The sequence below is a fragment of the Oncorhynchus tshawytscha genome, linkage group LG04 (genome assembly GCF_018296145.1).
Source record: "Oncorhynchus tshawytscha isolate Ot180627B linkage group LG04, Otsh_v2.0, whole genome shotgun sequence".
Classification (NCBI taxonomy): domain Eukaryota; kingdom Metazoa; phylum Chordata; class Actinopteri; order Salmoniformes; family Salmonidae; genus Oncorhynchus; species Oncorhynchus tshawytscha.
In genome coordinates this window covers 9630709-9657877 of record NC_056432.1, presented here as the reverse complement: position 1 = coordinate 9657877, position 27169 = coordinate 9630709, and the positions used below count along the sequence as shown (strand labels likewise).

The 27169-nt window shown below is 40.5% G+C and overlaps 1 protein-coding gene across 2 annotated transcripts in view; it reads left to right on the top strand.

Moving 5' to 3' along the window:
- Positions 1–27169, top strand: part of LOC112248197 (netrin receptor UNC5C) — a 346978-nt gene that overhangs the window by 264548 nt on the left and 55261 nt on the right. The window contains exons 6-8 of one of the 2 annotated variants that reach the window (XM_042320299.1): positions 2073–2240; positions 3096–3260; positions 19245–19301. In XM_042320299.1, coding sequence (XP_042176233.1) covers positions 2073–2240; positions 3096–3260; positions 19245–19301 — 390 coding nt within the window. The remainder of the gene's footprint in view (positions 1–2072; positions 2241–3095; positions 3261–19244; positions 19302–27169) is intronic. The other variant, XM_042320300.1, reaches the window with a different exon arrangement.

Sequence of the window (27169 nt, the reverse complement as noted above, 5' to 3'; positions counted from 1 at the left end):
TTTCTCAAACTAGACACTCTAATGTACTTGTCCTCTTGCTCAGTTGTGCACCGGGGCCTCCCACTCCTCTTTCTATTCTGGTTAAAGCCCGTTTTCACTGTTCTGTGAAGGGAGTAGTACACAGAGCGTACACAGAGATCTTAATTTTCTTGGCAATTTCTCACATGGAATAGCCTTCATTTCTCAGAACAATAATAGACTGATGAGTTTCAGAATTTAGTTATTTGTTTCTGGCCATTTTGAGCCTGTTATCGAACCCACAAATGCTGATGCTCCAGAGATACTCAACTAGTCTAAAGAATGTCAGTTTTTTTTATACATTAATCAGCACAACAGTTTTCAGCTGTGCTAACATTACTAGTCTTTTAAAATTATAAACTTGGATTAGCTAACACAACGTGCCATTGGAACACAGGAGTGATGGTTGCTTATAATGGGCCTCTGTACGCCTATGTAGATATTCCATAAAAAATCAGCTGTTTCCAGCTACAATAGATATTACAACATTAACAAAGTCTACACTTTATTTCTGATCAAATGTATGTTATTTTAATGGACAAAAAAATGCTTTTCTTTCAAAAACAAGGACATTTCTACGTGACCCCAAACGTTTGAACGGTAGTATATACCTAATGACAATTGGCAAATGTCATGACTCTTTCGTGTTTCAATAGACTCTTTCCATTCATCAAATGGAGGCAGGTAGGTTTCCCCTACGTTTATTTAGTAGATGCGTGCCACCACTGCTAAATCGTGTCTGACGCTCCAAAACATTTTAAAATACTTTTCGGGAGGTTAAAACATTTTCAGTATAAACTAAAACCAGATATACAATATATAGAAAATATATTGGAGCTATACATTTTAAAATAAGATCATTCTGAGAACTAGCAACCACCAGAATAAAACTAGACAGTCAGGGAGAATCTAAACATTCATGGCATTGGGTCCCAATGGATTGTGTTATATTTTGATTCCCTCAGGTAGCACAAGTACACGGCTTAAGCCATTGCAAAATGTGTAGAACTGCAGGAATGTTGCTTTAAAACATCCCTACCAATCAGATGAAAACACCATGCCTGGTTGGTGGTGTTCTTGCCCCGTTAAAAGATAATACATTTAAGGTTATATGATATGACGTCTTCATTATTAGACCCTGTGACAGAGCCAGGGGAGAAACCGTTGGTCTCAGGGTCAGTGAGGTAGGTCAAACTTAAGTTGTATTTCATAATTGACCAACAGAACTGCTTACAAATAAGAAACTTTAGGTATAACTTTAATAACAACCTGTCTACTGCTGTCTCCAATCGTCTCCATCAAATGAGAGCAGCAGCAGCCTAATCAACTGTTGGGCTGATTGTCCAGCCAATCACACACTTGATTGACTTTTTACCCTCAGCTGGGCTCCATTAACCTCCCAAAAGTGCAGGAAAGGTGTTGGAATGGCGAGGCAAGAGGGCTTGTCTCCTCCAGAGCCACAAGACCGTAAAATATTGTGCATGCCCACTTACAGTGGGGTTTGAAATGATTGACACCGTTCATAAAGATTAACAATAATGTATGTAAAATAAATCATTCAAATACTGAGCTGTATTGTATGCTTAAAACATAGAAAATTATATTAGTATTTGGTCCCATATTTCTACATTATGATGTAAGGACTACCTACATTAAGCTTGTGACTCTACACATTGGTTGGATGCATTTGCAGTTTGTTAGGAATATGGGAACAAATACTACACTTTTGGCTACTTTATTTCCAAGTATCTTTAGGGGTGTCAATAATTTTGACCCTTACCTTTGACTAAAATATTACTTGTTCAACAAAATCTCTTTATACAGTCATTATTGCTCATATTTATCAAGGGTGTGAATCATTTTGGACCCCACTGTAGGAGGTCCCGTACCAGGAAGAACAGATATGTACTTTTAGCCCTGCCTGTACTGACATATCCCTCTGATCACACTTCAACTATTTTTAAAAAATGGGACCAATATTCAAATATAAGACGAGATTCAAACTTTTTTATGCGTGCGTAGATGTTTATTCTCTCCGTTCTCTGTTATCATAGTGAACGGCGGCTGGTCGACATGGACAGAGTGGTCCGTGTGTAACAGTCGCTGTGGCCGCGGTTACCAAAAGCGTACCCGCAGCTGTACCAATCCCGCCCCGCTCAACGGAGGAGCCCCCTGTGATGGACAGGCAACCCAGAAGCTGGCCTGCACCTCCCTCTGCACTGGTATGGACATGCATACTGTTGTGTTTTGTCCTAGTCTATTCTGTTCTATTCTGTTGTGTTCTAGTCTACTCTGTTCTATTCTGTTGTGTTCTAGTCTACTCTGTTCTATTCTGTTGTGTTGTGTTCTAGTCTACTCTGTTCTATTCTGTTGTGTTCTAGTCTACTCTGTTCTATTCTGTTGTGTTCTAGTCTACTCTGTTCTATTCTGTTGTGTTGTGTTCTAGTCTACTCTGTTCTATTCTGTTGTGTTCTAGCCTACTCTGTTCTATTCTGTTGTGTTGTGTTGTGTTCTAGTCTACTCTGTTCTATTATGTTGTGTTCTAGTCTACTCTGTTCTATTCTGTTGTGTTGTGTTCTAGTCTACTCTGTTCTATTCTGTTGTGTTGTGTTCTAGTCTACTCTGTTCTATTCTGTTGTGTTCTAGTCTACTCTGTTCTATTCTGTTGTGTTCTAGTCTATTCTGTGTTCTATTCTGTTCTATTCTGTTGTGTTGTGTTCTAGTCTATTCTGTTGTTCTAGTTCTGTTCTATTATGTTGTGTTCTAGTCTACTCTGTTCTATTCTGTTGTGTTGTGTTCTAGTCTACTCTGTTCTATTCTGTTGTGTTGTGTTCTAGTCTACTCTGTTCTATTCTGTTGTGTTGTGTTCTAGTCTACTTTGTTGTGTTCTATAGTATATTATAATATATTCTGTTTTATACTATACTACTCCATTTAACTCTGTACTGTACTGTATTGTATTGTTCTGTATTGTATTGTTCTGTATTGTATTGTTCTGTATTTTACCTTCAGAGCCAGATCAACTGTGTTGATATTGTATCCCCAGTGAACCCTGTATCTCTCACTCTCCCCTACAGTTGACGGGTTGTGGACAGAGTGGAGTAAGTGGTCTACTTGTGGTACAGAGTGCACTCACTGGCGCAGGAGAGAATGCAATGCCCCTGCACCCAAAAATGGAGGCAAGGACTGCGAGGGTATGGTCCTACAGTCCCAGAACTGTACTGATGGACTCTGTATGCAGAGTGAGTAAACATCCTCCCCCACTAACTCTTCTTCCCCCTCCTGCTCCACCTGCTTGTCCTCCTTCACCTCCTGCTCTTCCTCCTGCTCCTCCTCTTCTTCACTGGCTCTGTTATATTCTCACCTCCTTCCTCCTGCTCTCATACACACGCAACATCAGCAATACACTTTTTATTTCCCCTTTATTGAACCAGGTAGGCTAGTTGAGAACACCTTTATTGAACCAGGTAGGCTAGTTGAGAACACCTTTATTGAACCAGGTAGGCTAGTTGAGAACACCTTTATTGAACCAGGTAGGCTAGTTGAGAACACCTTTATTGAACCAGGTAAGCTAGTTGAGAACACCTTTATTGAACCAGGTAGGCTAGTTGAGAACACCTTTATTGAACCAGGTAAGCTAGTTGAGAACACCTTTATTGAACCAGGTAGGCTAGTTGAGAACACCTTTATTGAACCAGGTAGGCTAGTTGAGAACACCTTTATTTAACCAGGTAAGCTAGTTGAGAACAAGTTCTCATTTACAACTGCGACCTGGCCAAAATAAAGCAAAGCAGTGCGACACAAACAACAGCACAGAGTTACACATGGAATAACATGGAATAAACAAACATTCAGTCAATAACACAATAGAGAAAAAAAAGTATATGTACAGTGTGGGCAAATGAGGTAGGATAAGGACAGACAGATATGTGTACTTACAAAACAACGTATGCCTGTGAGCATCTTCATCAAACATGTGAACCTAAAATGTTTTATCCTTTAAATGTGTCTATTGATGGTGGTATACAGATCTGTAGAATGTTAATAGGGAGAGAAAACAATACACATTATTATACATTTTTGACCACAAGATGCACTATGGGCCTGATTCAGACTTAGGAAATGTATGTCTTTCCTACATACTTCTCAGTAGTTGGTATTCAGACTTACCTAATGCAGGCGCCAGCGCTTCATTTGTAAATTGGGAGGTGCCGGAACAAAAAGTGAGCTTGAGACGGGGTTGACCCAGGGGGGCTCTGAGGTACCGAGACGCATAAAACAAAAATCACCTTTATAATAAAGCATTGCATGTGTTTATCAACACTTTTGCATACTGGTATAGAGCAGCAGAGTAGAGGCACCTGCAGAAGTTGCAAAGGATTTTTTTGTTTGTTTTGCTTTTATAAAGTAAATTCATGCAATACTACATCGTTTTAGATTATTGGAGACTAGTAGAATATTTTTAATACCTCACAAATGATTGAAATGACAGGCTACTTGATACTGACAAACTGAGAATCTGAGATCAATAAAAACGACCTTGTCTTGAATCCATCAATTGCCTAAACCTAGTTGTACGGAGGCACACACATTGTACAATATGAAGAGGAAATTATAGACCTAAAAAAGCTTTCCAGTTTCACTGACTCACACAATGACGCACAGCTCACTCACCAGCCATGGCTAATGCGCTCTTGCCAAAAGCTTATCTCTCTTGTTTTTCTTTGTAAAACAATGATGTTCGCTGAATAGGTCTATAACTTGGTAGCCTACAGACAGATTAGATTCTTCTCTTTTCAGCAGGAGCCATTTGCTTTTCAATCTGTGTTTTCCCGCGATTCTATTTGAAATATTACGAAAGGCCTGTTTTAGCTGCATGCTGTTCACTGACAGATCTGACACGCTTGCCCAACTGTAAGCATTCCTTGTGATTGGGCTACGCACAATCCACAGCTAGGCTATTTTTAAAAAGAAGCTATCGATCCTCTATGACTAAATATAGGTTCACTCCAGGTGTAGTATTCAGAATGATTTAATTTATTTCTGAACAGACAGCAGTAATTCTATAACAAATGTATATAAATTTATCAGGGGTGTGGCACCTCCAGGACACTTCCCACGGCTATGATTCTATAAGGAAATAAATGATGAAGTGCATCACTGTAGAGATGAGAGTTGAAGGCTCATCTCTATCAGCGCAGAGAGAGGGAGAGAGATCATAGAAAGTGAATCCAATTTTACAGTAGTTCTGTGAGAGATACATGCACGCTTCTTTCTCTCACCACAGCAATGGCCACACGTTGGTCTATATAGGCTACAATGTTGCACAAACCATATACGGCCCCACGTGAATCAATTATTAGAATATCAGGCATGTTTTCACATTAGGTTTTCTTTAGGGTGCAGGAGAATTAAAGAGGAGTCAAAGTTCTCTGATTGCAATGTAAAAAATTATAATAAAAGCGAACAGTGAACATTATTTTTCATGCTGGATCCTGGCAAATGGGTGTCCGGAATGAAACGGTCCAAAACTGAGAGTTGCCGGATCCTGTTCCAGCAGGATGACGTCCCAAATGATGTACTGGCAGGCAGGTAATGTGCTCTACAGGGGTGGCTACCTTGAGTACACAGAATAATGTACTTCAACAGCTGAAAACCCTCTGACTTGCTGGCTAACAGATTTTCTCGTGGATTTGTCATTCAATAGGGTTTTCAGTAAAGGTATCTTTTTAAGCTCTCCGTTTAAATACGGTGCACCTTTTAATTAGAATTGTGTCGACAGTCTCAGGAGAATACATTGAGAGAACAGGTTCAGAATATAGGGATCCATGAAAGAAAGTTATCTAAATATATGCATATTCGTCTCCGTTTCAGCACCAATTGGTAGATTTAATAAATACACTGATCTTGTAGTTTATTTAGGCACATTTTTGGGGGTTAGGAAACTATGTATGAATCAAAAAAAAACAGGAGAGCCTTTGCACACTAAATATATTGATGAATTTCAATCCCTGAAATATTGGAAGGTGGAAAAAGTGCTAGAAATCTCCCCTAATCCTCATTAATCATGGAACTGTATAACATGTGGCAGGCTCCAGGTTTAAACTGCTACATGTGGTCTGAGTTCCATAATGATTAAAATAGACTGCATGTTTACCACACAACGTTAGCCTAGTATGATCCAGTAATGCTAGCGATCCTCAGGAACAACTACACTGACGTGACAAGAGGAAAGAACGGTCAACAGAATGGAATGATGCAAAATGTAGGCTACAAATTGAAAGTAAACTAACACTAAAGTCATAACACAATGGTGGTAGCACTGATCACTGACAACGACGAGACAGCCTGTAGGGAGAAGCTCAGAGACAGCCTGTAGGGAGGAGCTCAGAGACAGCCTGTAGGGAGGAGCTCAGAGACAGCCTGTAGGGAGGAGCTCAGAGACAGCCTGTAGGGAGGAGCTCAGAGACAGCCTGTAGGGAGGAGCTCAGAGACAGCCTGTAGGGAGGAGCTCAGAGATAGCCTGTAAGGAGGAGCTCAGAGACAGCCTGTAGGGAGGAGCTCAGAGACAGCCTGTAGGGAGGAGCTCAGAGACAGCCTGTAGGGAGGAGCTCAGAGACAGCCTGTAGGGAGGAGCTCAGAGACAGCCTGTAGGGAGGAGCTCAGAGACAGCCTGTAGGGAGGAGCTCAGACATAGCCTGTAGGGAGGAGCTCAGAGATAGCCTGTAGGGAGGAGCTCAGAGACAGCCTGTAGGGAGGAGCTCAGAGACAGCCTGTAGGGAGGAGCTCAGAGACAGCCTGTAGGGAGGAGCTCAGAGACAGCCTGTAGGGAGTAGCTCAGAGACAGCCTGTAGGGAGGAGCTCAGAGACCTGGCCGTGTGGTGCCAGGACAACGACCTCTCCCTAAACGTGATCAAGACAAATGATCGTGGACTACAGGAAAAAGAGAGCCGAGCACTCCCCCATTTTCATCGACCGGTCTGTGGTGGAGCAGGTCGAGAGCTTCAAGTTCCTTAGTGTCCACATCACCAACAAACTATCATGGTCCAAACACACCAAGACATTTGTAAAGAGGACATGACAACCCCTGTTCCCTTCAGGAGACTGAAATGATTTGGCATGGGTCCTCAGAAGTTTGGCCGGGGTAGGCCATCATAAAGAGGAGTCAAAGTCAATGTAAAAATTAGGCCGTCATTGTAAATAATAATTTGTTCTTAACTGACTTGCTTAGTTAAATAAAAGTTAAATAATATATATATTTTTAAATAGTGCCTGTAAACAATGGCAGGCCTGTGTGGCAAAAAGTCAAAGATGGCAGTCCTGTGTGGCAAAGGGCTTATTTGCATATAGGCCTATTGTAGCTCTGATTGGCTACGGCAATTTTATTTACTGCAGTGTCTATGAATTGTCCAAATGCACATCCTCATTCCCACTCTATATTGCTATAACATTTTCACCAATGTCTTGGTCATGCCTTGGTCATTCCCAAACATTCTATGAAATTATGAAAACATGAAAAGGACAATATCTAAGTGCTCGCTTGTTTAACAAAAAAGACATCATATTCTTCCTGAGGGTGTATGTGAACAGATTGTAATCATATTTAACCTCTTGATGCTACCCATCCCGGATCCGGGATCGTGACTAAAGCTCATTAGCATAACGCAAAATGTGAAAAAATATTCTTAGACATATTTAACCTCCACACCTACACAAGTCCAATAGCTCAAATGAAAGATAAACACCTTGTTCATCTACCCAGCAAGTCAGTTTCAAAATGTTTTACGGCGAAAACATAGCACACATTTATATTAGACCACCACCGAAACAAAATGCAAGCGGCGGCCATTTTGTCCCAGAAAATATAAAATTTAAAAGTAGGATTAAAAAATAAATAATTCACTAACCTTTTGAAAATCTTCATCAGATGACAGTAATATTACATGTTACACAGTACATTTTTTTTTTTTCAATAATATGCCATTAATATCCATAAATCTCTGTTTACAATGACGACATTTCAAAAATGCTACTCAAAATGTCCGGAGAAATTATGATAGCTCGGACAGATAACGTCAGATAACAAGCAATAAACATGACTAAATATACATGTTCTACATATAGTTACAAAGATACACTTCTTCTTAATACAACCGCTGTGTTACATTTATTTTTAACGTTACAGAATTCGTTCACTAGTCTATGCTATGAGTAGGCCTCAGATTTAGCAGTGTCTCCTCTAAGTCCACAGAAACCCAAAATAACCACATAAATATTCCCTTACCTTTGATGTTCTTCGATCAGAAGACGTAGAAGGAGTCATACTTACCCAATACATCGTTTGGTTTCAAGTTGTGCGTCTTTGTATTAGCATATGCTAACAGCTTCAGCTGAAATGCACCCAAAATAACTTCTGCTCCTTCTGGTCCCGCACTCTTGCGCAATCAAACTTCAAAATTACATATTATGTTGACTAAACTGGTCAAACTAAGTGCAGAATCGAGCAAAATGATGTTTTTATCATGTAAAACAATGATCATCGCGAACAAACGAACCGGCTTTGGTGTCTATTGGAAAAGAACGTTCCCAAATCGGCCGCGCGCATAGAGTGCATGTATGTGAGAGTGAACCGGGCATTTTCGCCCGCCAAAGGATGAGGGAGCGCAAATTCAAACAATGAACGTGCCAATTGAAAGCAGACATCGCGCTGAACAAATACATACTGTTCCCAGATCGGTAGCTGCCTGGGAAGGGTGGGGGCGACGTCAAAGAGTTCTGCTTTACATACAGACATAATTTAAACGGTTTTAGAAACTTTAGAGTGTTTTCTATTCAATAATTATTATTATATGCATATATTAGCAATTTTGGAAAAAAATATTTTCAGTTTACTATGGGCACGCACTTCCTCCAACGGGGGCAGTATTGAGCCATAAGCTCAAGAGGTTAATGTTGCTAAAATGCTGTCAGTTCCACTTTAAGTTCAAGGTCAAAATACGCATAGCGAGAAGTGCATTAAAAGGGAATTACGTTCCATTTACGCTACCTTTGGTCAGAATTACCCCCATATGAACCGTTTGCCTATACGGTGGCCATATTAGGCCTCAGATTGAGGCTGTCCTAATATGGACACCGTATTTCACTGTAGAAGATTCACATCAAACTTAAACAATTAAGGTAAATACCTGAGTTATAGACCATGTTTTCAGGAAGTTTATAGAAAAGATAGTGACAAATGATGACGATCATGAGCTAGCGTAACTACGTATGAGCTAGCGTAACTACGTATGAGCTAGCGTAACTACGTATGAGCTAGCATAATTAACAAGAGCTTACGTAATTACAATCCCTCCGGAATTTGTTGATATTTTTGACCCCAATAGAAATAACAGAAATCTTAAACCCCCATGGAAAATTGGGCCTCAGTCTTAATAACATAAAAAGAAGTGTGACTCTTTTCCAAGGGAAGCCAATTATGTGTTGACATGTGGGAAAAGCACCTTGTTTATTGTGTGTTTGTCTGTAGTTACTGACCAGGCATTGGACTCAGAGTTTCAACTAAAGTGAAAACACTGGATAGAAATGTGTTACCGCAGACTGCTTGTAATAATGCTGTTAAATCTCACTAAAGGAATACAACACTAGTCCACGGTTCATAGATGGGTTGGTTATTTAGCAACAAAAATGATGCTTACTCAACTATGGGGCGAAACAGACAGGGTTGGCTTAGACTGTTGACAACATGTAAACTATATATTTTTTGTCTCCAAATGTTTATTGAAAACATAAATACATTTGCACAATGAAACACTTGTTGTCTCTCAAATAGATTGTTACAGTTGTTTGTTGGCTAGCTAGTGAATTTAAGCCATATTCGTATAGACATGACATTAGTCAAAACACCAATGATTCCCCACAAGGCAGATTCCAAAATTATACATGTCAGCAGTCAAGTTTTCAACATGGAGCACTTTTAGTACAGAGAAAAAGCTGATATGTGTTTTGCATCATATGACGCACTCCCTTTGAACAAGGCTATGCCGTAGATATTATTTTGGAGAAATACACTACATTACCAAAAGTATGTTGGACACCTGCTTGTCGGACATCTCATTCCAAAATTATAAGAATTAGTATGACGTTGGCCCCCCTTTGCTGCAATAACAGCCTCCACTCTTCTGGGGAGGCTTTCCACTAGATGTTGGAACATTGCTGCGGGGACTTGGTTCCATTCAGCATTAGTGCGGGCGATTAGGCCTGGTTCGTAGTCAGCCTTCTAATTCATCATAAAGGTGTTCAATGTGGTTGAGGTCAGTGCTCTGTGCAGGCCAGTCAAGTTCTTCTACAGCAAGCTTGACAAACCATTTATGTATGGACCTCACTTTTTATTTTTTATTTTATTTTACCTTTATTTTACTAGGCAAGTCAGTTAAGAACAAATTCTTATTTTCAATGATGGTCTAGGAACTGTGGGTTAACTGCCTGTTCAGGGGCAGAATGACAGATTTGTACCTTGTCAGCTCGGGGATTTGAACTTGCAACCTTCTGGTTACTAGTCCAACGCTCTAACCACTAGGCTAGCCTGCCGCCTCATGCTGGAACAGGAAAGGGCCTTCCCAATTCTGTTGTTCACAAATTTGGGAGCACAGAATCGTCTAGAATGTCATTGTATGCTGTAGCATTACTGGAACTAAGGGGCCTAGCTTGAATCATGAAAAACAGCCCGAGACCATTATTTCTCCTCCAAACTTTACAATTGGCACTATGCATTGGGGAAGGTACCATTCTCCTGGCATCTGCCAAACCCAGATTCGTCTGTCGGACTGCCAGATGGTGAGGCATGATTCATAACTCCAAAGAATGCGTTTCCACTGTCCAATGGCGACAAGCATTTCACCACTCCAGCCGACACTTGGCATTGTGCATGGTGATCTTAGGCTTGTGTGCGGCTGCTCGGCCATGGAAACCCATTTCACAAAGCTCCAGACGAACAGTTCTTGTGCTGACATGGCTTCCAGAGCCAGTTTGGAACTTGGTAGTGAGTGTTGTAAGCAAGGAGAGAGGATTTTTACGTGTTTCAGCACTCAGCATTCCCGTTCTTTGAGCTTGTGTGGCCTACCACTTTGCGGCTGAGCCATTGTTGCTCCTAGACTTTTCCCCTCACAATAACAGCTCTTCCAGTTGACTGGGGCAGCTCTAGCAGGGCAGAAATTTGACGAACTGACTTGTTGGAACGGTAACATCCTATGACGGTGCCATGTTGACAGTCACTGAGCTCTTCAGTAAGGCCATTCTACCGCCAATGTTTGTCTATGGAGATTGCATGACTGTGTGCTTGATTTTATACACCTGTCAGCAGTTGGTGTGACTGAAATAGCAGAATCCACTAACTTGAAGGGATGTCTAAATACTTCTGTGTATACAGTGCCTTGCGAACGTATTCGGCCCCCTTGAACTTTGCGACCTTTTGCCACATTTCAGGCTTCAAACATAAAGATATAAAACTGTATTTTTTTGTGAAGAATCAACAACAAGTGGGACACAATCATGAAGTGGAACGACATTTATTGGATATTTCAAACTCTTTTAACAAATCAAAAACTGAAAAATTGGGCGTGCAAAATTATTCAGCCACCTTAAGTTAATAATTTGTAGCGCCACCTTTTGCTGTGATTACAGCTGTAAGTCGCTTGGGGTATGTCTCTATCAGTTTTGCACATCGAGAGACTGACATTTTTTCCCATTCCTCCTTGCAAAACAGCTCGAGCTCAGTGAGGTTGGATGGAGAGCATTTGTGAACAGCAGTTTTCAGTTCTTTCCACAGATTCTCGATTGGATTCAGGTCTGGACTTTGACTTGGCCATTCTAACACCTGGATATGTTTATTATTGAACCATTCCATTGTAGATTTTGCTTTATGTTTTGGATCATTGTCTTGTTGGAAGACAAATCTCCGTCCCAGTCTCAGGTCTTTTGCAGACACCATCAGGTTTTCTTCCAGAATGGTCCTGTATTTGGCTCCATCCATCTTCCCATCAATTTTAACCATCTTCCCTGTCCCTGCTGAAGAAAAGCAGGCCCAAACCATGATGCTGCCACCACCATGTTTGACAGTGGGGATGGTGTGTTCAGGGTGATGAGCTGTGTTGCTTTTACGCCAAACATAACATTTTGCATTGTTGCCAAAAAGTTCAATTTTGGTTTCATCTGACCAGAGCACCTTCTTCCACATGTTTGGTGTGTCTCCCAGGTGGCTTGTGGCAAACTTTAAACAACACTTTTTATGGATATCTTTAAGAAATGGCTTTCTTCTTGCCACTCTTCCATAAAGGCCAGATTTGTGCAATATACGACTGATTGTTGTCCTATGGACAGAGTCTCCCACCTCAGCTGTAGATCTCTGCAGTTCATCCAGAGTGATCATGGGCCTCTTGGCTGCATCTCTGATCAGTCTTCTCCTTGTATGAGCTGAAAGTTTAGAGGGATGGCCAGGTCTTGGTAGATTTGCAGTGGTCTGATACTCCTTCCATTTCAATATTATCGCTTGCACAGTGCTCCTTGGGATGTTTAAAGCTTGGGAAATCTTTTTGTATCCAAATCCGGCTTTAAACTTCTTCATAACAGTATCTCGGACCTGCCTGGTGTGTTCCTTGTTCTTCATGATGCTCTCTGCGCTTTTAACGGACCTCTGAGACTATCACAGTGCAGGTGCATTTATACGGAGACTTGATTACACACAGGTGGATTGTATTTATCATCATTAGTCATTTAGGTCAACATTGGATCATTCAGAGATCCTCACTGAACTTCTGGAGAGAGTTTGCTGCACTGAAAGTAAAGGGGCTGAATAATTTTGCACGCCCAATTTTTCAGTTTTTGATTTGTTACATTTTTTTGAAATATCCAATAAATGTCGTTCCACTTCATGATTGTGTCCCACTTGTTGTTGATTCTTCACAAAATAATACAGTTTTATATCTTTATGTTTGAAGCCTGAAATGTGGCAAAAGGTCGCAAAGTTCAAGGGGGCCGAATACTTTCGCAAGGCACTGTATATAGTGTATGATTCTAAGATTCTCATTACACAGTACAGTATTTATAAGTATATTTGTATCTGCTAAATCCTCCTCTACCTGTTTTTAAAAAATATATATTTGTCTGTTATTTAACCAGTCCAATTGAGATGTAATATTTTTTTTAAGGGAGTCCTGGTCAAGAGGAAGCAGAGACAGTATAGAATAAGATACAATGAAACATGGGACAAATGCAACTTTACAACAACACAACTTTACATCAACTTTACAACAACACAACTTCACAACAGCACAACTTTACAACAACACAACTTCACAACAACACAACTTTACAACAACACAACTTTACAACAGCACAACTTCACAACAACACAACTTCACAACAACACAACTTCACAACAACACAACAACAACAACACATACATAGAACATCCTCATGGTGTTAGAAGACAGCAACTCATTGACTTCTGACGCAACTGCACACTCTTCAGTATTCAACAAACTCTCTGAAACTCACACATTTTAGAAAAGCAGCGTGAAATTCCACATTTGCTAGACAGAAAACCTCTAATGGATTTGACACATTTAAAAGGAAATCAAATGAATACATGCATGTTGTTAGAAAAGTCTTAGGAAAGCCTAGCGCTGTACCTATATCATGAGCGTTAGCCTTAGGAAAGCCTAGCGCTGTACCTATATCATGAGCGTTAGCCTTAGGAAAGCCTAGCGCTGTACCTATATCATGAGCGTTAGCCTTAGGAAAGCCTAGCGCTGTACCTATATCATGAGCGTTAGCCTTAGGAAAGCTTAGCGCTGTACCTATATCATGAGCGTTAGCCTTAGGAAAGCGCTGTACCTATATCATGAGCGTTAGCCTTAGGAAAGCCTAGCGCTGTACCTATATCATGAGCGTTAGCCTTAGGAAAGTTTAGCGCTGTACCTATATCATGAGCGTTAGCCTTAGGAAAGCCTAGCGCTGTACCTATATCATGAGCGTTAGCCTTAGGAAAGCCTAGCGCTGTACCTATATCATGAGCGTTAGCCTTAGGAAAGCGCTGTACCTATATCATGAGCGTTAGCCTTAGGAAAGCCTAGCGCTGTACCTATATCATGAGCGTTAGCCTTAGGAAAGCCTAGCGCTGTACCTATATCATGAGCGTTAGCCTTAGGAAAGTTTAGCGCTGTACCTATATCATGAGCGTTAGCCTTAGGAAAGCCTAGCGCTGTACCTATATCATGAGCGTTAGCCTTAGGAAAGCGCTGTACCTATATCATGAGCGTTAGCCTTAGCATGCATTTACATGATCACTGTGATTGATGGTCATAGGATCCGTCTGTTCATATTTCTTGGCTGCGCAGCGCTGCTGCACATAGTTTAAATGCTCTCATTGGGCTTGTGAGATCCAGCCGCTGCATTAAGTCCCAGCTAGATGGATGGGGAGTATACTCTGAATATAAAACCCATAACAGTATAGATTCAGCCTCGTTTCCCCAGATTGATTTTGTGCTTTTAGAGGCTTGAGCCCTGTCTATGTCTGCACTAATAACAGTTTCCTCCAATATTTAGGAGAAATCCATGAGGCTTAAAAGCCTGCAATGCTTCTAATATGATCCTGAAAGCAATACGTATGTAGACCTCATCATCCTACTCTAATGGGTCCAAACACTTTGCATCTAGATTGGTACTTTAATATGTTTGTGTGGGGAAGAAAAAAAACTGTTTCTGTTGGATTCTATTAGATTGCATCCAGGCTTTGAATAGTTTGTGTATAGGCTGCCTCTAGTATGCCCCTCTCTGTTTCTTCCCAAAATGTAATTGTCTCTTAACTATTCTTATCATTACCTTTTTTTATTTCTCAAGTCCATTTACATGAAATTAGACATAACTTTACGCTGGGAGGAGTTCATATTTTTTTTTATTTAAATGGCTTGAAAATGTTGAAAACTAGTGGAGTCGAGTAGTGCTTGATGTCTCTGATAGTGCTGTATAATTGACTTTTCTCTGGCTACTGCACCTACAGACACTTTCCTGCTTTCTTCCTATTTCCCATCTAAAGTTTTCCCATTATAAAACCTGAGTAGTTGAAATCCACTTGACCTCCGTCTGCCTCACCTCAAGTATTTTCCTCTCTCGTCCATTTCTCTGTGTTTGATTTAAGGAGCTTTTGTTGCTTTGCTCTCAGACAGATGCCATTTTCATCGACCGAGTGTACTAGACAACAAGCACTGTATTAGCATAGAAAACATACCTTTACTCTGTGCCTATTTCACTTGTGTTTCCTATGAGTCTAGGTTGGAGTTTATTTCCGATGATTCAGATCGAATGAAACACATTTTAAAGACAACTGTACATGTATCAGCGCTGCATCCTGGCATTGCTTGGTAGTGGTATGGTACCGTAGTACCACACAAAGTAGAAACACAGTTAAACCTGTCTTCTGACTTTCAACACAGCGAAATGCAAAAAGGTTAAATTAAATGCAAGTGGGTTCGTTTAGTGGGTTAGGGTTAGTCTTACCACTGGGTTAGGGTTAGTTTTACTAGTGGTTTAGGGTTAGTTCTACTAGTGGGTTAGGGTCAGTTTTGCCATGGAGTTGGGGTTAGTTTTACCAGTTTGTTAGGGTTAGTTTTACTAGTGGTTTAGGGTTAGTTTTACTAGTGGGTTAGGGTTAGTTTTACCAGTAGGTTAGGTTTAGTCTTACCAGTGGGTTAGGGTTAGTCTTACCAGTGGGTTAGGGTTAGTTTTACTAGTGGGTTAGGGTTAGTTTTGTGGGTTAGGGTTCATTGTACCAGTGGGTTAGGGCTAGTCTTACCAGTGGATTAGGGTTAGTTTTACCAGTGGATTAGGGTTAGTCTTACCGGTGGGTTAGGGTTAGTTTTGTGGGTTAGGGTTAGTTTTACCAGTGGATTAGGGTTAGTTTTACTAGTGAGTTAGGGTTAGTCTTAACAATGGGTTAGGGTTAGTTTTACCAGTGGATTAGGGTTAGTTTTACTAGTGAGTTAGGGTTAGTCTTAACAATGGGTTAGGGTTAGTTTTACCAGTGGATTAGGGTTAGTTTTACCAGTGGATTAGGGTTAGTTTTACCAGTGGATTAGGGTTAGTCTTACCGGTGGGTTAGGGTTAGTTTTGTGGGTTAGGGTTAGTTTTACCAGTGGGTTAGGTTTAGTTTCGTGGGTTAGGTTTAGTCTTACCAGTGGGTTAGGGTTAGTCTTAGCAGTGGGTTAGGGTTAGTTTTTCTAGTGGTTTAGGGTTAGTTTTACCAGTGGGTTTGGGTTGGTTTTGTTTAGGTTCATTGTACCAGTGGGTTAGGGCTAGTCTTACCAGTGGGTTAGGGCTAGTTTTACCAGTGGGTTAGGGCTAGTTTTACTAGTGGGTTAGGGCTAGTTTTACTAGTGGGTTAGGGTTAGTTTTACCAGTGGATTAGGGTTAGTTTTACCAGTGGATTAGGGTTAGTCTTACCGGTGGGTTAGGGTTAGTTTTGTGGGTTAGGGTTCATTGTACCAGTGGGTTAGGGCTAGTTTTACTAGTGGATTAGGGTTAGTTTTACCAGTGGATTAGGGTTAGTTTTACCAGTGGATTAGGGTTAGTTTTACCAGTGGATTAGGGTTAGTCTTACCGGTGGGTTAGGGTTAGTTTTGTGGGTTAGGGTTCATTGTACCAGTGGGTTAGGGCTAGTTTTACTAGTGGGTTAGGTTTAGTTTAGTGGGTTAGGGTTAGTTTTACCAGTGGGTTAGGTTTAGTTTCGTGGGTTAGGTTTAGTCTTACCAGTGGGTTAGGGTTAGTCTTAGCAGTGGGTTAGGGTTAGTTTTTCTAGTGGTTTAGGGTTAGTTTTACCAGTGGGTTTGGGTTGGTTTTGTGGGTTACGGTTCATTGTACCAGTGGGTTAGGGCTAGTCTTACCAGTGGGTTAGGGCTAGTTTTACCAGTGGGTTAGGGCTAGTTTTACTAGTGGGTTAGGGCTAGTTTTACTAGTGGGTTAGGGCTAGTTTTACTAGTGGGTTAGGGTTAGTTTTATCAGTGGGTTAGGGTTAATCTTACCAGTGGGTTAGGGCTAGTTTTACTAGTGGGTTAGGGTTAGTCTTACCAGTGGGTTAGGGCTAGTTTTACTAGTGGCTTAGGGTTAGTTTTATCAGTGGGTTAGGGTTAATCTTACCAGTGGGTTAGGGCTAGTTTTACTAGTGGGTTAGGGTTAGTCTTACCAGTGGGTTAGGGCTAGTTTTACTAGTGGGTTAGGGTTAGTCTTACCAGTGGGTTAGGGCTAGTTTTACTAGTGGGTTAGGGTTAGTCTTACCAGTGGGTTAGGGCTAGTTTTACTAGTGGGTTAGGGTTAGTTTTACCAGTGGTTTAGGGTTGGCCTTACCAGTGGGTTATGGTTAGTTTTAGTGGTGGGTTAGTGTTTTAATTTGTTTATTTAACTAGGCAAGTCAGTTAACAACAAATTCTTATTTACTATGACGGCCTACCAAAAGGCAAAAGGCCTCCCGCGGGGACGGGGGTTGGGATTAAAAATAAACAAATAAATACAATATAAATATAGGACAAAACACACATCACAACAAGAGAGACAACACTACATAAGAGAACTAAGACAACAACATAACAAGGCAGCAACACATGACAACACAGCATGATAGCAACACAACATAACAACAACATGGTAGCAATACAACATGGTAGCAGCACAAAACATGGTACAAACATTATTGGGCACCGACAACAGCACAAAGGGCAAGAAGGTAGAGACAACAATACATCACACAAAGCAGCCACAACTGTCAGTAAGAGTGTTACAAGTGGGAATTTACAGTACATGAAAGGATGATATTTCTCATGCCCACGACATTGACTCCTAATACCAAGAACTGCAGATTTAGTGAATAAATGTGGTTGAGGAATGGTGTCCTGTGAAAGGAAGGTATTTTGTAGAGGTCAGAAGACTTTAATAGAATAAGGTTTGTCTTTTGGGAGCCTATTTATAGAATAAAAGTTCCTTAGCCTAGACACTTTGACTGCAAAGAAGAGCTATTACTTTCTACTATACCATGAACAGTTGTTCACAGTTACACCATATGCACGGTAGATAAGTTGGCTACCGATGTATACACAGCTGTCCTTGTGGTGAGCTGACACAGAGTGGTGGTTGTGGTTGTGCTACTTTTAGCTAGCTACTCTATAAGACTGTCTCAGCGCTGACAACACTTTTGCCACTGAGGAAAGTACAGTAGTGTATAAAGGTCTCTATTTCTCGTTGGTTTATGTCCTGCATTTCATCTTCTTCTCGTGTTGTTTTTTTTAGAATAGGCAACCTGTTATTATACTTGTCCGCATCAAGTTCAATACCATCATCATTGTCTGTCTAGAGTGGGTGATGGTATTGTGATGTGTGCATGTGATCGCTTCATAACATCCTGTACAGTCAAGTCAATGTACCGTGTGTCTGTAAGGTCTGTGTGTATAACATCAAATCAAAATCAAATCAAATGTCATTTGTCACGTGCGCCGAATACAGCAGGTGTTTCACCTTACAGTGAAATGCTTACTTACAAGCCCTAACCAACAATGCAATTAAAAAATACCTAAAAAAAAATACGAATAAGAAACAAAAGAAACTTTCAGAAGAAAGTTATTTGTTTCTGGCCGTTTTGAGCCTGTAATCGAACCCACAAATGCTGATGCTCCAGATACTCAGCTATTCTAAAGAAGGCCTGTTTTATTGCTTCTTTAATCAGAACAACAGTCTTCAGCTGTGCTAACCCTTTTGCATATATGTTTTCTAATGATTAATTAGCCTTTTAAATGGTAAACTTGGATTAACTAACACAACGTGCCATTGAAACACAGGAGTGATGATTGCTGATAATGGACCTCTGTACGCCTATGTAAATATTCCATTAAAAATCAGCCGTTTCCAGCTACAATAGTCATTTACAACATGAACAATGTCTACACTGTATTTCTGATCAATTTGATGTTATTTTAATGGACAACAAATTTTCTCTTCTTAGAAAAACCAGATCATTTCTAAGTGACCCCAAACATTGAACACTGGTGTATATGTTTACATATATGTTTATATTTTCAGTGACAGGTGACCATTTAGAGGCTCTTATTTTTTGTTGCTGTTTTGTTTTGTTCCGTTTGATTTGACGTTGATTTCACCGTGCCCTCCCTCCCCTTTTCTCCCCCTTCAAGGTTCATTATATCAGCTGTCCACTGAGCCTAATGCCGACAGTGATTTGGGATTTTCATGTGAGTTGGTGTCTTTTTTTGTTTTCCATTCCCCCTCTTCCCCTTCTCTTATTTTATTGATTGATTTGTGTCCCTGTTGAGTTTTCCCCCCTATGTCATGCCATACCACCTATCCCTTAAGGTTACAGCGGTCCCCTCCTTGATGATTCTCCTAGTGCCTCCTCCTCCAGTCAGCTCCACTATACTGGTCTCTAGTGTCAGAGAGGTCCCAGTCTCTCTGTGCTATTACTGCCTCCTCATCTTGATGTGTGAGAGAGTTTTACTGAGGACTCTATCTCTCTCACTCCTTGAGCTATGTGCGTATATATTAAACATAATAATCATTCTCAGGATTTCATTGCCAGACAATTTGTTCTCATTTTCTTTTCGTGTTCAAAGACATCTATTCATCTAAGTTAAACATTCTGATTCTGGCGTTTTGTGGCTCCTAGTTTTATCATCAAAGCGGGGAGATATATGTGAAATAACTGTAGGGAGGTGGATAGGATGTGGAAGAGCATTGTACTATAGGATCATATTTATTCTAGCACTCCCACTATAGGTTATTTAGGTATTTGTGTCATAAAGGAAATATAAGTCACATTGTATATAACATAATACATAATAGTATAAAGTCAAACAGTATATAAGTTCTAATTACACATTTTATATAACATGTACCGCAACACAGTAACATGTACAGTAACATGTACAGTAGTACAGTAACATGTACAGTAGTACAGTAACATGTACAGTAGTACAGTAGTACAGTAATACAGTAACATGTACAGTAGTACAGTAACATGTACAGTAATACAGTAACATGTACAGTAGTACAGTAACATGTATAGTAATACAGTAACATGTACAGTAGTACAGTAACATGTACAGTAGTACAGTAACATGTACAGTAATACAGTAACATGTACAGTAGTACAGTAACATGTACAGTAGTACAGTAGTACAGTAATACAGTAACATGTACAGTAGTACAGTAACATGTACAGTAGTACAGTAACATGTACAGTAATACAGTAACATGTACAGTAGTACAGTAACATGTATAGTAATACAGTAACATGTACAGTAGTACAGTAATACAGTAACATGTACAGTAATACAGTAACATGTACAGTAATATGTACAGTAATACAGTAACATGTACAGTAACATGTACAGTAATACAGTAACATGTACAGTAATACAGTAACATGTACAGTAACATGTACAGTAATACAGTAACATGTACAGTAAGTAACATGTACAGTAACATGTACAGTAACATGTACAGTAATACAGTAACATGTACAGTAACATGTACAGATATATGTACAGTAATAATATGTACAGTAATACAGTAATACAGTACAGTAACAGTAAGTATGTACAGTAATACAGTAACATGTACAGTAATACAGTAACATGTACAGTAACAGGTACAGTAATACAGTAATACAGTAACATGTACAGTAACATGTACAGTAATACAGTAACATGTACAGTAATACAGTAACATGTACAGTAACATGTACAGTAATACAGTAACATGTACAGTAACATGTACAGTAATACAGTAACATGTACAGTAATACAGTAACATGTACAGTAACATGTACAGATATACAGTAATATGTACAGTAATACAGTAACAGGTACAGTAATAAAGTAATACAGTAACATGTACAGTAATCCAGTAACCTGTGTCGGTGTTTAATAAGTCAAGGATGTGTCCCCTCACTATTAATTCAGTAACCCAGTAAGACCTAGGCTACGGTGTTAACTAGATACACTCGTTTAGTTAGCTTTACTCTAAACCAGCTTTAAAGGAAATTAATTTTTCAGAATTAGCTATATTTCCTCATTTATCTTTCTTACTAGCACTGATTTCAGAAATAGCTGCTCTTTTTGAGGACAGTTTTACTGCCAATTACTGTGATGTGATTGTCTGACCTACCTTAGTTGAATACACTGATTGTAAGAATGTCAAAAAAGCCTCAAATGTAAAAATGATATGTACAGGATGTCATACGAAAGGAGCCAAATGTTGGCAAGGGTGTTAGATAGGAGCTAGATTTTGCTAGGGGGGTCAGAGGTGGGCGCTAGATGTTGTTAGGGGTGTCAGATAGGACCTATATGTTAGTAGCGGTGTCAGGTAAGACCTAGATGTTGCTAGGAGTGTCAGAGATGTTAGCTAGATGTTGCTAGGGGTGTCAGAGATGTTAGCTAGATGTTGCTAGGAGTGTCAGAGATGGGAGCTAGATGTTGCTAGGGTTGTCAGATAGGACCTAGATATTAGTAGCGGTGTCAGGTAAGACCTAGATGTTGCTAGAGATGTCAGAGAATGGCGCTAGATGTTGCTAGGGGTGTCAGATATGGGAGCTAGATGTTGCTTCGGGTGTCAGAGATTGGCGCTAGATGTTGCTTCGGGTATCATAGATTTGAGCTAGATGTTACTAGAGGTGTCAGAGATGGGAGATAGATGTTGCTAGAGGTGTCAGAGATGTGAGCTAGATGTTGCTAGGAGTGTCAAAGATGTGAGCTAGATGTTGCTAGGGGTGTCAGAGATGTGAGCTAGATGTTGCTAGGGGTGTCAGAGATGTGAGCTAGGATGTTGCTAGGAGTGTGCTGGTGCCCTCCAAGTCACACACATTCACTCCTCATTATTCAGTGACCCACATGAAAGTATTTGCTTCACCTCTGGTATCAATGCTGGGATTAGCCAATGGGGATTACCCTGACAGAAGCCAGGACTCTCTCTCCCTCCAGTTTGTGAAGCTACCTACGTCCACTTCAGAGCTGGTCTGGATGCAGATCAGGTACTTGCAGCTAGCTGCGTTAGCCTCCCTTGTCTCAATCTGCCTAGCGGGACAGAAAGAAAAGTCCAGTAATCAATAGAGTGGGGATTGAGACCCAGAGCCGTTGCTTCCGTGGCGTGTACGTGCTACCCTCAGGGGCAACAGAGGTTGCCAGGTAATCAGACCTTGTTACCCTCAGCCCCACTGGCTGTGCATAAACCATCTGCATAGAGTCTTAATTAGAGGCAAGGCTTGGTCGATGGGATCAATCTGATCTCATGACTCGTTCATGACAGTGTTTCCGTCCCTCCACCCTGCATGCACAAAGCCTGACGTGTTTTTTGTGTGTGTGGTGGATCTAACTCCCAGCGACTGTCAGAAAGAACAAACGTTGAAGATGGAGCGTCCCCCTCACACATGATTGATCAACACAGTCCGTGGGATTTTGTTTGTCTACCGGACTGTCTCGTCAGTCAACCATGTTTCTGAAAGGGGGCAACAATGGAAAATGAATGATTGAGAGAAGATAGATGTTTAATCCAGATCCAATTTAGAGGAGAACTCAGTGGACTATTGTTGACATGCCACATGTGATCCGGTCTAGCAGACATTCATGGTTTTGACTGTATAGGACAGCTGCTGTAGGGTGGGGGACAGTTTAGTATCTCCCCAACTGATGGTTAAGGTTAGGATTGTGGGAGGGGAAGCTGATGCTAGATCTGTACCTAGGGGAAATACAGCAGGACAGTGAAGGCTGTTGGGGGGTCAGATATTTGACTTTAAACAAGTTATAATTCTGACACCAGAGATAAAGGAACCGAGTGTAGGGAATATAGCCCAGGCTATCTTAACAGTGTATAGTATATGTAGGGAATATAGCCCAGGCTATCTTAACAGTGTATAGTATATGTAGGGAATATAGTCCAGGCTATCTCAACAGTATATAGTATATGTAGGGAATATAGCCCAGGCTATCTCAACAGCATATAGTATATGTAGGGAATATAGCCCAGGCTATCTCAACAGCATATGGTGTATGTATGGAATGTAGCCCAGGCTATCTCAACAGTATATAGTATATGTAGGGAATATAGCCCAGGCTATCTCAACAGTATATAGTATATGTATGGAATGTAGCCCAGGCTATCTCAACAGTATATAGTATATGTATGGAATGTAGCCCAGGCTATCTCAACAGTATATAGTATATGTATGGAATGTAGCCCAGGCTATCTCAACAGTATATAGTATATGTATGGAATGTAGCCCAGGCTATCTCAACAGCATATAGTATATGTAGGGAATATAGCCCAGGCTATCTTAACAGTGTATAGTATATGTAGGGAATATAGTCCAGGCTATCTCAACAGTATATAGTATATGTAGGGAATATAGCCCAGGCTATCTCAACAGTATATAATATATGTAGGGAATATAGCCCAGGCTATCTCAACAGTATATAGTATATGTAGGGAATATAGCCCAGGCTATCTCAACAGTATATAGTATATGTAGGGAATATAGCCCAGACTATCTCAACAGTATATAGTATATGTATGGAATGTAGCCCAGGCTATCTCAACAGCATATAGTATATGTAGGGAATATAGCCCAGGCTATCTTAACAGTGTATAGTATATGTAGGGAATATAGTCCAGGCTATCTCAACAGTATATAGTATATGTAGGGAATATAGCCCAGGCTATCTCAACAGTATATAATATATGTAGGGAATATAGCCCAGGCTATCTCAACAGTATATAGTATATGTAGGGAATATAGCCCAGACTATCTCAACAGTATATAGTATATGTATGGAATGTAGCCCAGGCTATCTCAACAGTATATAGTATATGTAGGGAATATAGCCCAGACTATCTCAACAGTATATAGTATATGTATGGAATGTAGCCCAGGCTATCTCAACAGTATATAATATATGTATGGAATATAGCCCAGGCTATCTCAACAGTATATAATATATGTAGGGAATATAGCCCAGGCTATCTCAACAGTATATAGTATATGTATGGAATGTAGCCCAGGCTATCTCAACAGTATATAATATATGTAGGGAATATAGCCCAGGCTATCTCAACAGCATATAGTATATGTAGGGAATATAGCCCAGGCTATCTCAACAGCATATGGTGTATGTATGGAATGTAGCCCAGGCTATCTCAACAGTATATAATATATGTATGGAATATAGCCCAGGCTATCTCAACAGTATATAATATATGTATGGAATATAGCCCAGGCTATCTCAACAGTATATAATATATGTATGGAATATAGCCCAGGCTATCTCAACAGTATATAATATATGTATGGAATATAGCCCAGGCTATCTCAACAGTATATAATATATGTATGGAATATAGCCCAGGCTATCTCAACAGCATATGGTGTATGTATGGAATATAGCCCAGGCTATCTCAACAGCATATAGTATATGTAGGGAATATAGCCCAGGCTATCTCAACAGTATATAGTATATGTATGGAATGTAGCCCAGGCTATCTCAACAGTATATAATATATGTATGGAATATAGCCCAGGCTATCTCAACAGCATATAGTATATGTAGGGAATATAGCCCAGGCTATCTCAACAGTATATAATATATGTAGGGAATATAGCCCAGGCTATCTCAACAGTATATAGTATATGTATGGAATGTAGCCCAGGCTATCTCAACAGTATATAGTATATGTATGGAATGTAGCCCAGGCTATCTCAACAGTATATAATATATGTAGGGAATATAGCCCAGGCTATCTCAACAGCATATAGTATATGTAGGGAATATAGCCCAGGCTATCTCAACAGTATATAGTATATGTAGGGAATATAGCCCAGGCTATCTCAACAGTATATAGTATATGTATGGAATGTAGCCCAGGCTATCTCAACAGTATATAATATATGTAGGGAATATAGCCCAGGCTATCTCAACAGTATATGGTGTATGTACCGTGTCATATAATTGCTACATTTACTGTCAATATAGTATTCAAAATAGTTTTCCAGATTGTATTTTGGCAATTATTTTGCGAATATTGGGTCGCTAGTCAGACAACTTGGTTCAATTTGGGTCACGAGCTAAAACCAGTGGAGAACCACTGCTATATAGTGTATGTACACTCAACTTGGAACTATTGTTGTCACTGAGATTAAGAATTGAACAGACTAAGTGGTAGTTATAAATATGTAATATATAATCTGTAACATGATAGGAGGTAGAGTTAGTGTCTCTCTGCTCTTCTTCCTATTCAGGTGAGATCTTAACAGTGTCTAGTTTCCATAATGGTTCCAGGGCTCTGGGGTGAAGTTCCCCCCAGGTATAGATCTAGGATTAGCTTCCCCAAACCTTATCTTAGCCATTAGTGGGTGAAATACAAAACTGACCCAAGATCCAACGGGAACAAATGTGGTTTATATCTCCCTCTAGTGGCTGGAGGTTATCAGTGGCCCTTGTGTAAATCTCAGTTGCAATTTTAAGATCTATGATCTGGGTCATTGTCAATATTGTGATGAAATCCTGCCTGTATGACAGATTTGACTTTATGACTGAGTGTTTCTTGTTCCCTTTCTTCATACCAATAACTGCAGACAAAATCTAGCCATAAATGAAGAGGCAAGTGTCATAACTAAAAAAAAATGTTTGAAATGTTGCTTGTACTAGACATTAGTTTCCTCCTTGATGCTCAGCCATGTATTCTGGTCATGTTCTCTGCTGAGTCCTTGGACGCCTTTTAGCCACCCATTTAGCAGCTCAGTCCACCCATCTATAAAAACGTTATGTGTCTGCCTCGGTTTGATATAAAACTTGTTTATGAAAATGTCCCTTTTGGACATTTCCAGGCCTATTAAAGGTGCAACACATAGGATTCATTTGTATTTTTGCATTGTAATTTCAGAAAATGTCCATAAAATATCTGCAGTAATAGTGGAACGATAATGTTTCACAGTATTACTTATCCTGCAGTGTTGTGATTGGCTGTGATATTCACCTCTTGACTTCTCCAGCAGGAGCGGATATCTGTTGTCAAAATGTAAGAGCTGTGTTGAGTTTGTGGCTGTGTTATCTAGTGGAAATTGGGTGGCCAATGTAGAAATTGATCTGTCATTTTCTGGTTGCTAAAATTCTACACTGTTAGCTCAGTTTCAGTTCATGTGAGAGAACAAACACTGAATAGAGAAGGGAATCATTGTACCGTCTATGAGTAGAAGTTCACGGTGCTCGTTCGGTGGGTAAGCCAACGCTCCTACCACTGTCTCTCCCAAGCGTCTTCGACCAGTGTTTTGGTTTAATGCCCTGCATACTGCTAGGAGTAACTTGCGAGTTGGTGGCTTCCTGCTCGTTTAGTAAAGTTCAGCCAGGATACATACAGTGAGTAGGTCCTCCGTATTCTCTCTATTTATAGTAGTGGTGCATTTGTGATCAAGTCTGTTTCTTGTGTGTGTTTGCCGTTTCACTGGTGGCATTCCATTTCGGGAGGTGGGCTGTGGGTTGTGTTTGCCATTTCACTGGTGGCATTCCATTTCGGGAGGTGGGCTGTGGGTTGTGTTTGCCATTTCACTGGTGGCATTCCATTTCGGGAGGTGGGCTGTGGGTTGTTGTTTGCCCATTTCACTGGTGGCATTCCATTTCGGGAGGTGGGCTGTGGGTTGTGTTTGCCATTTCACTGGTGGCATTCCATTTCGGGAGGTGGGCTGTGGGTTGTGTTTGCCATTTCACTGGTGGCATTCCATTTCGGGAGGTGGGCTGTGGGTTGTGTTTGCCATTTCACTGGTGGCATTCCATTTCGGGAGGTGGGCTGTGGGTTGTGTTTGCCATTTCACTGGTGGCATTCCATTTCGGGAGGTGGGCTGTGGGTTGTGTTTGCGAACTCATTTTAGCTCACAACAAGCTCAATGGAGAAGAGGAACCAAAAGGCTTGATGATTTAAACACAGTTTGTTTTACGAAGTTGGAGGTGGAAGAGCTGAAGGGTGTGAATGTCACCAGCCAGACCATATTCAGAACCATGTCTGAGGATTTAGCAATCTTCCAAACAACACTTTGACAAGCGCTCTTCCAAAGGAGCGT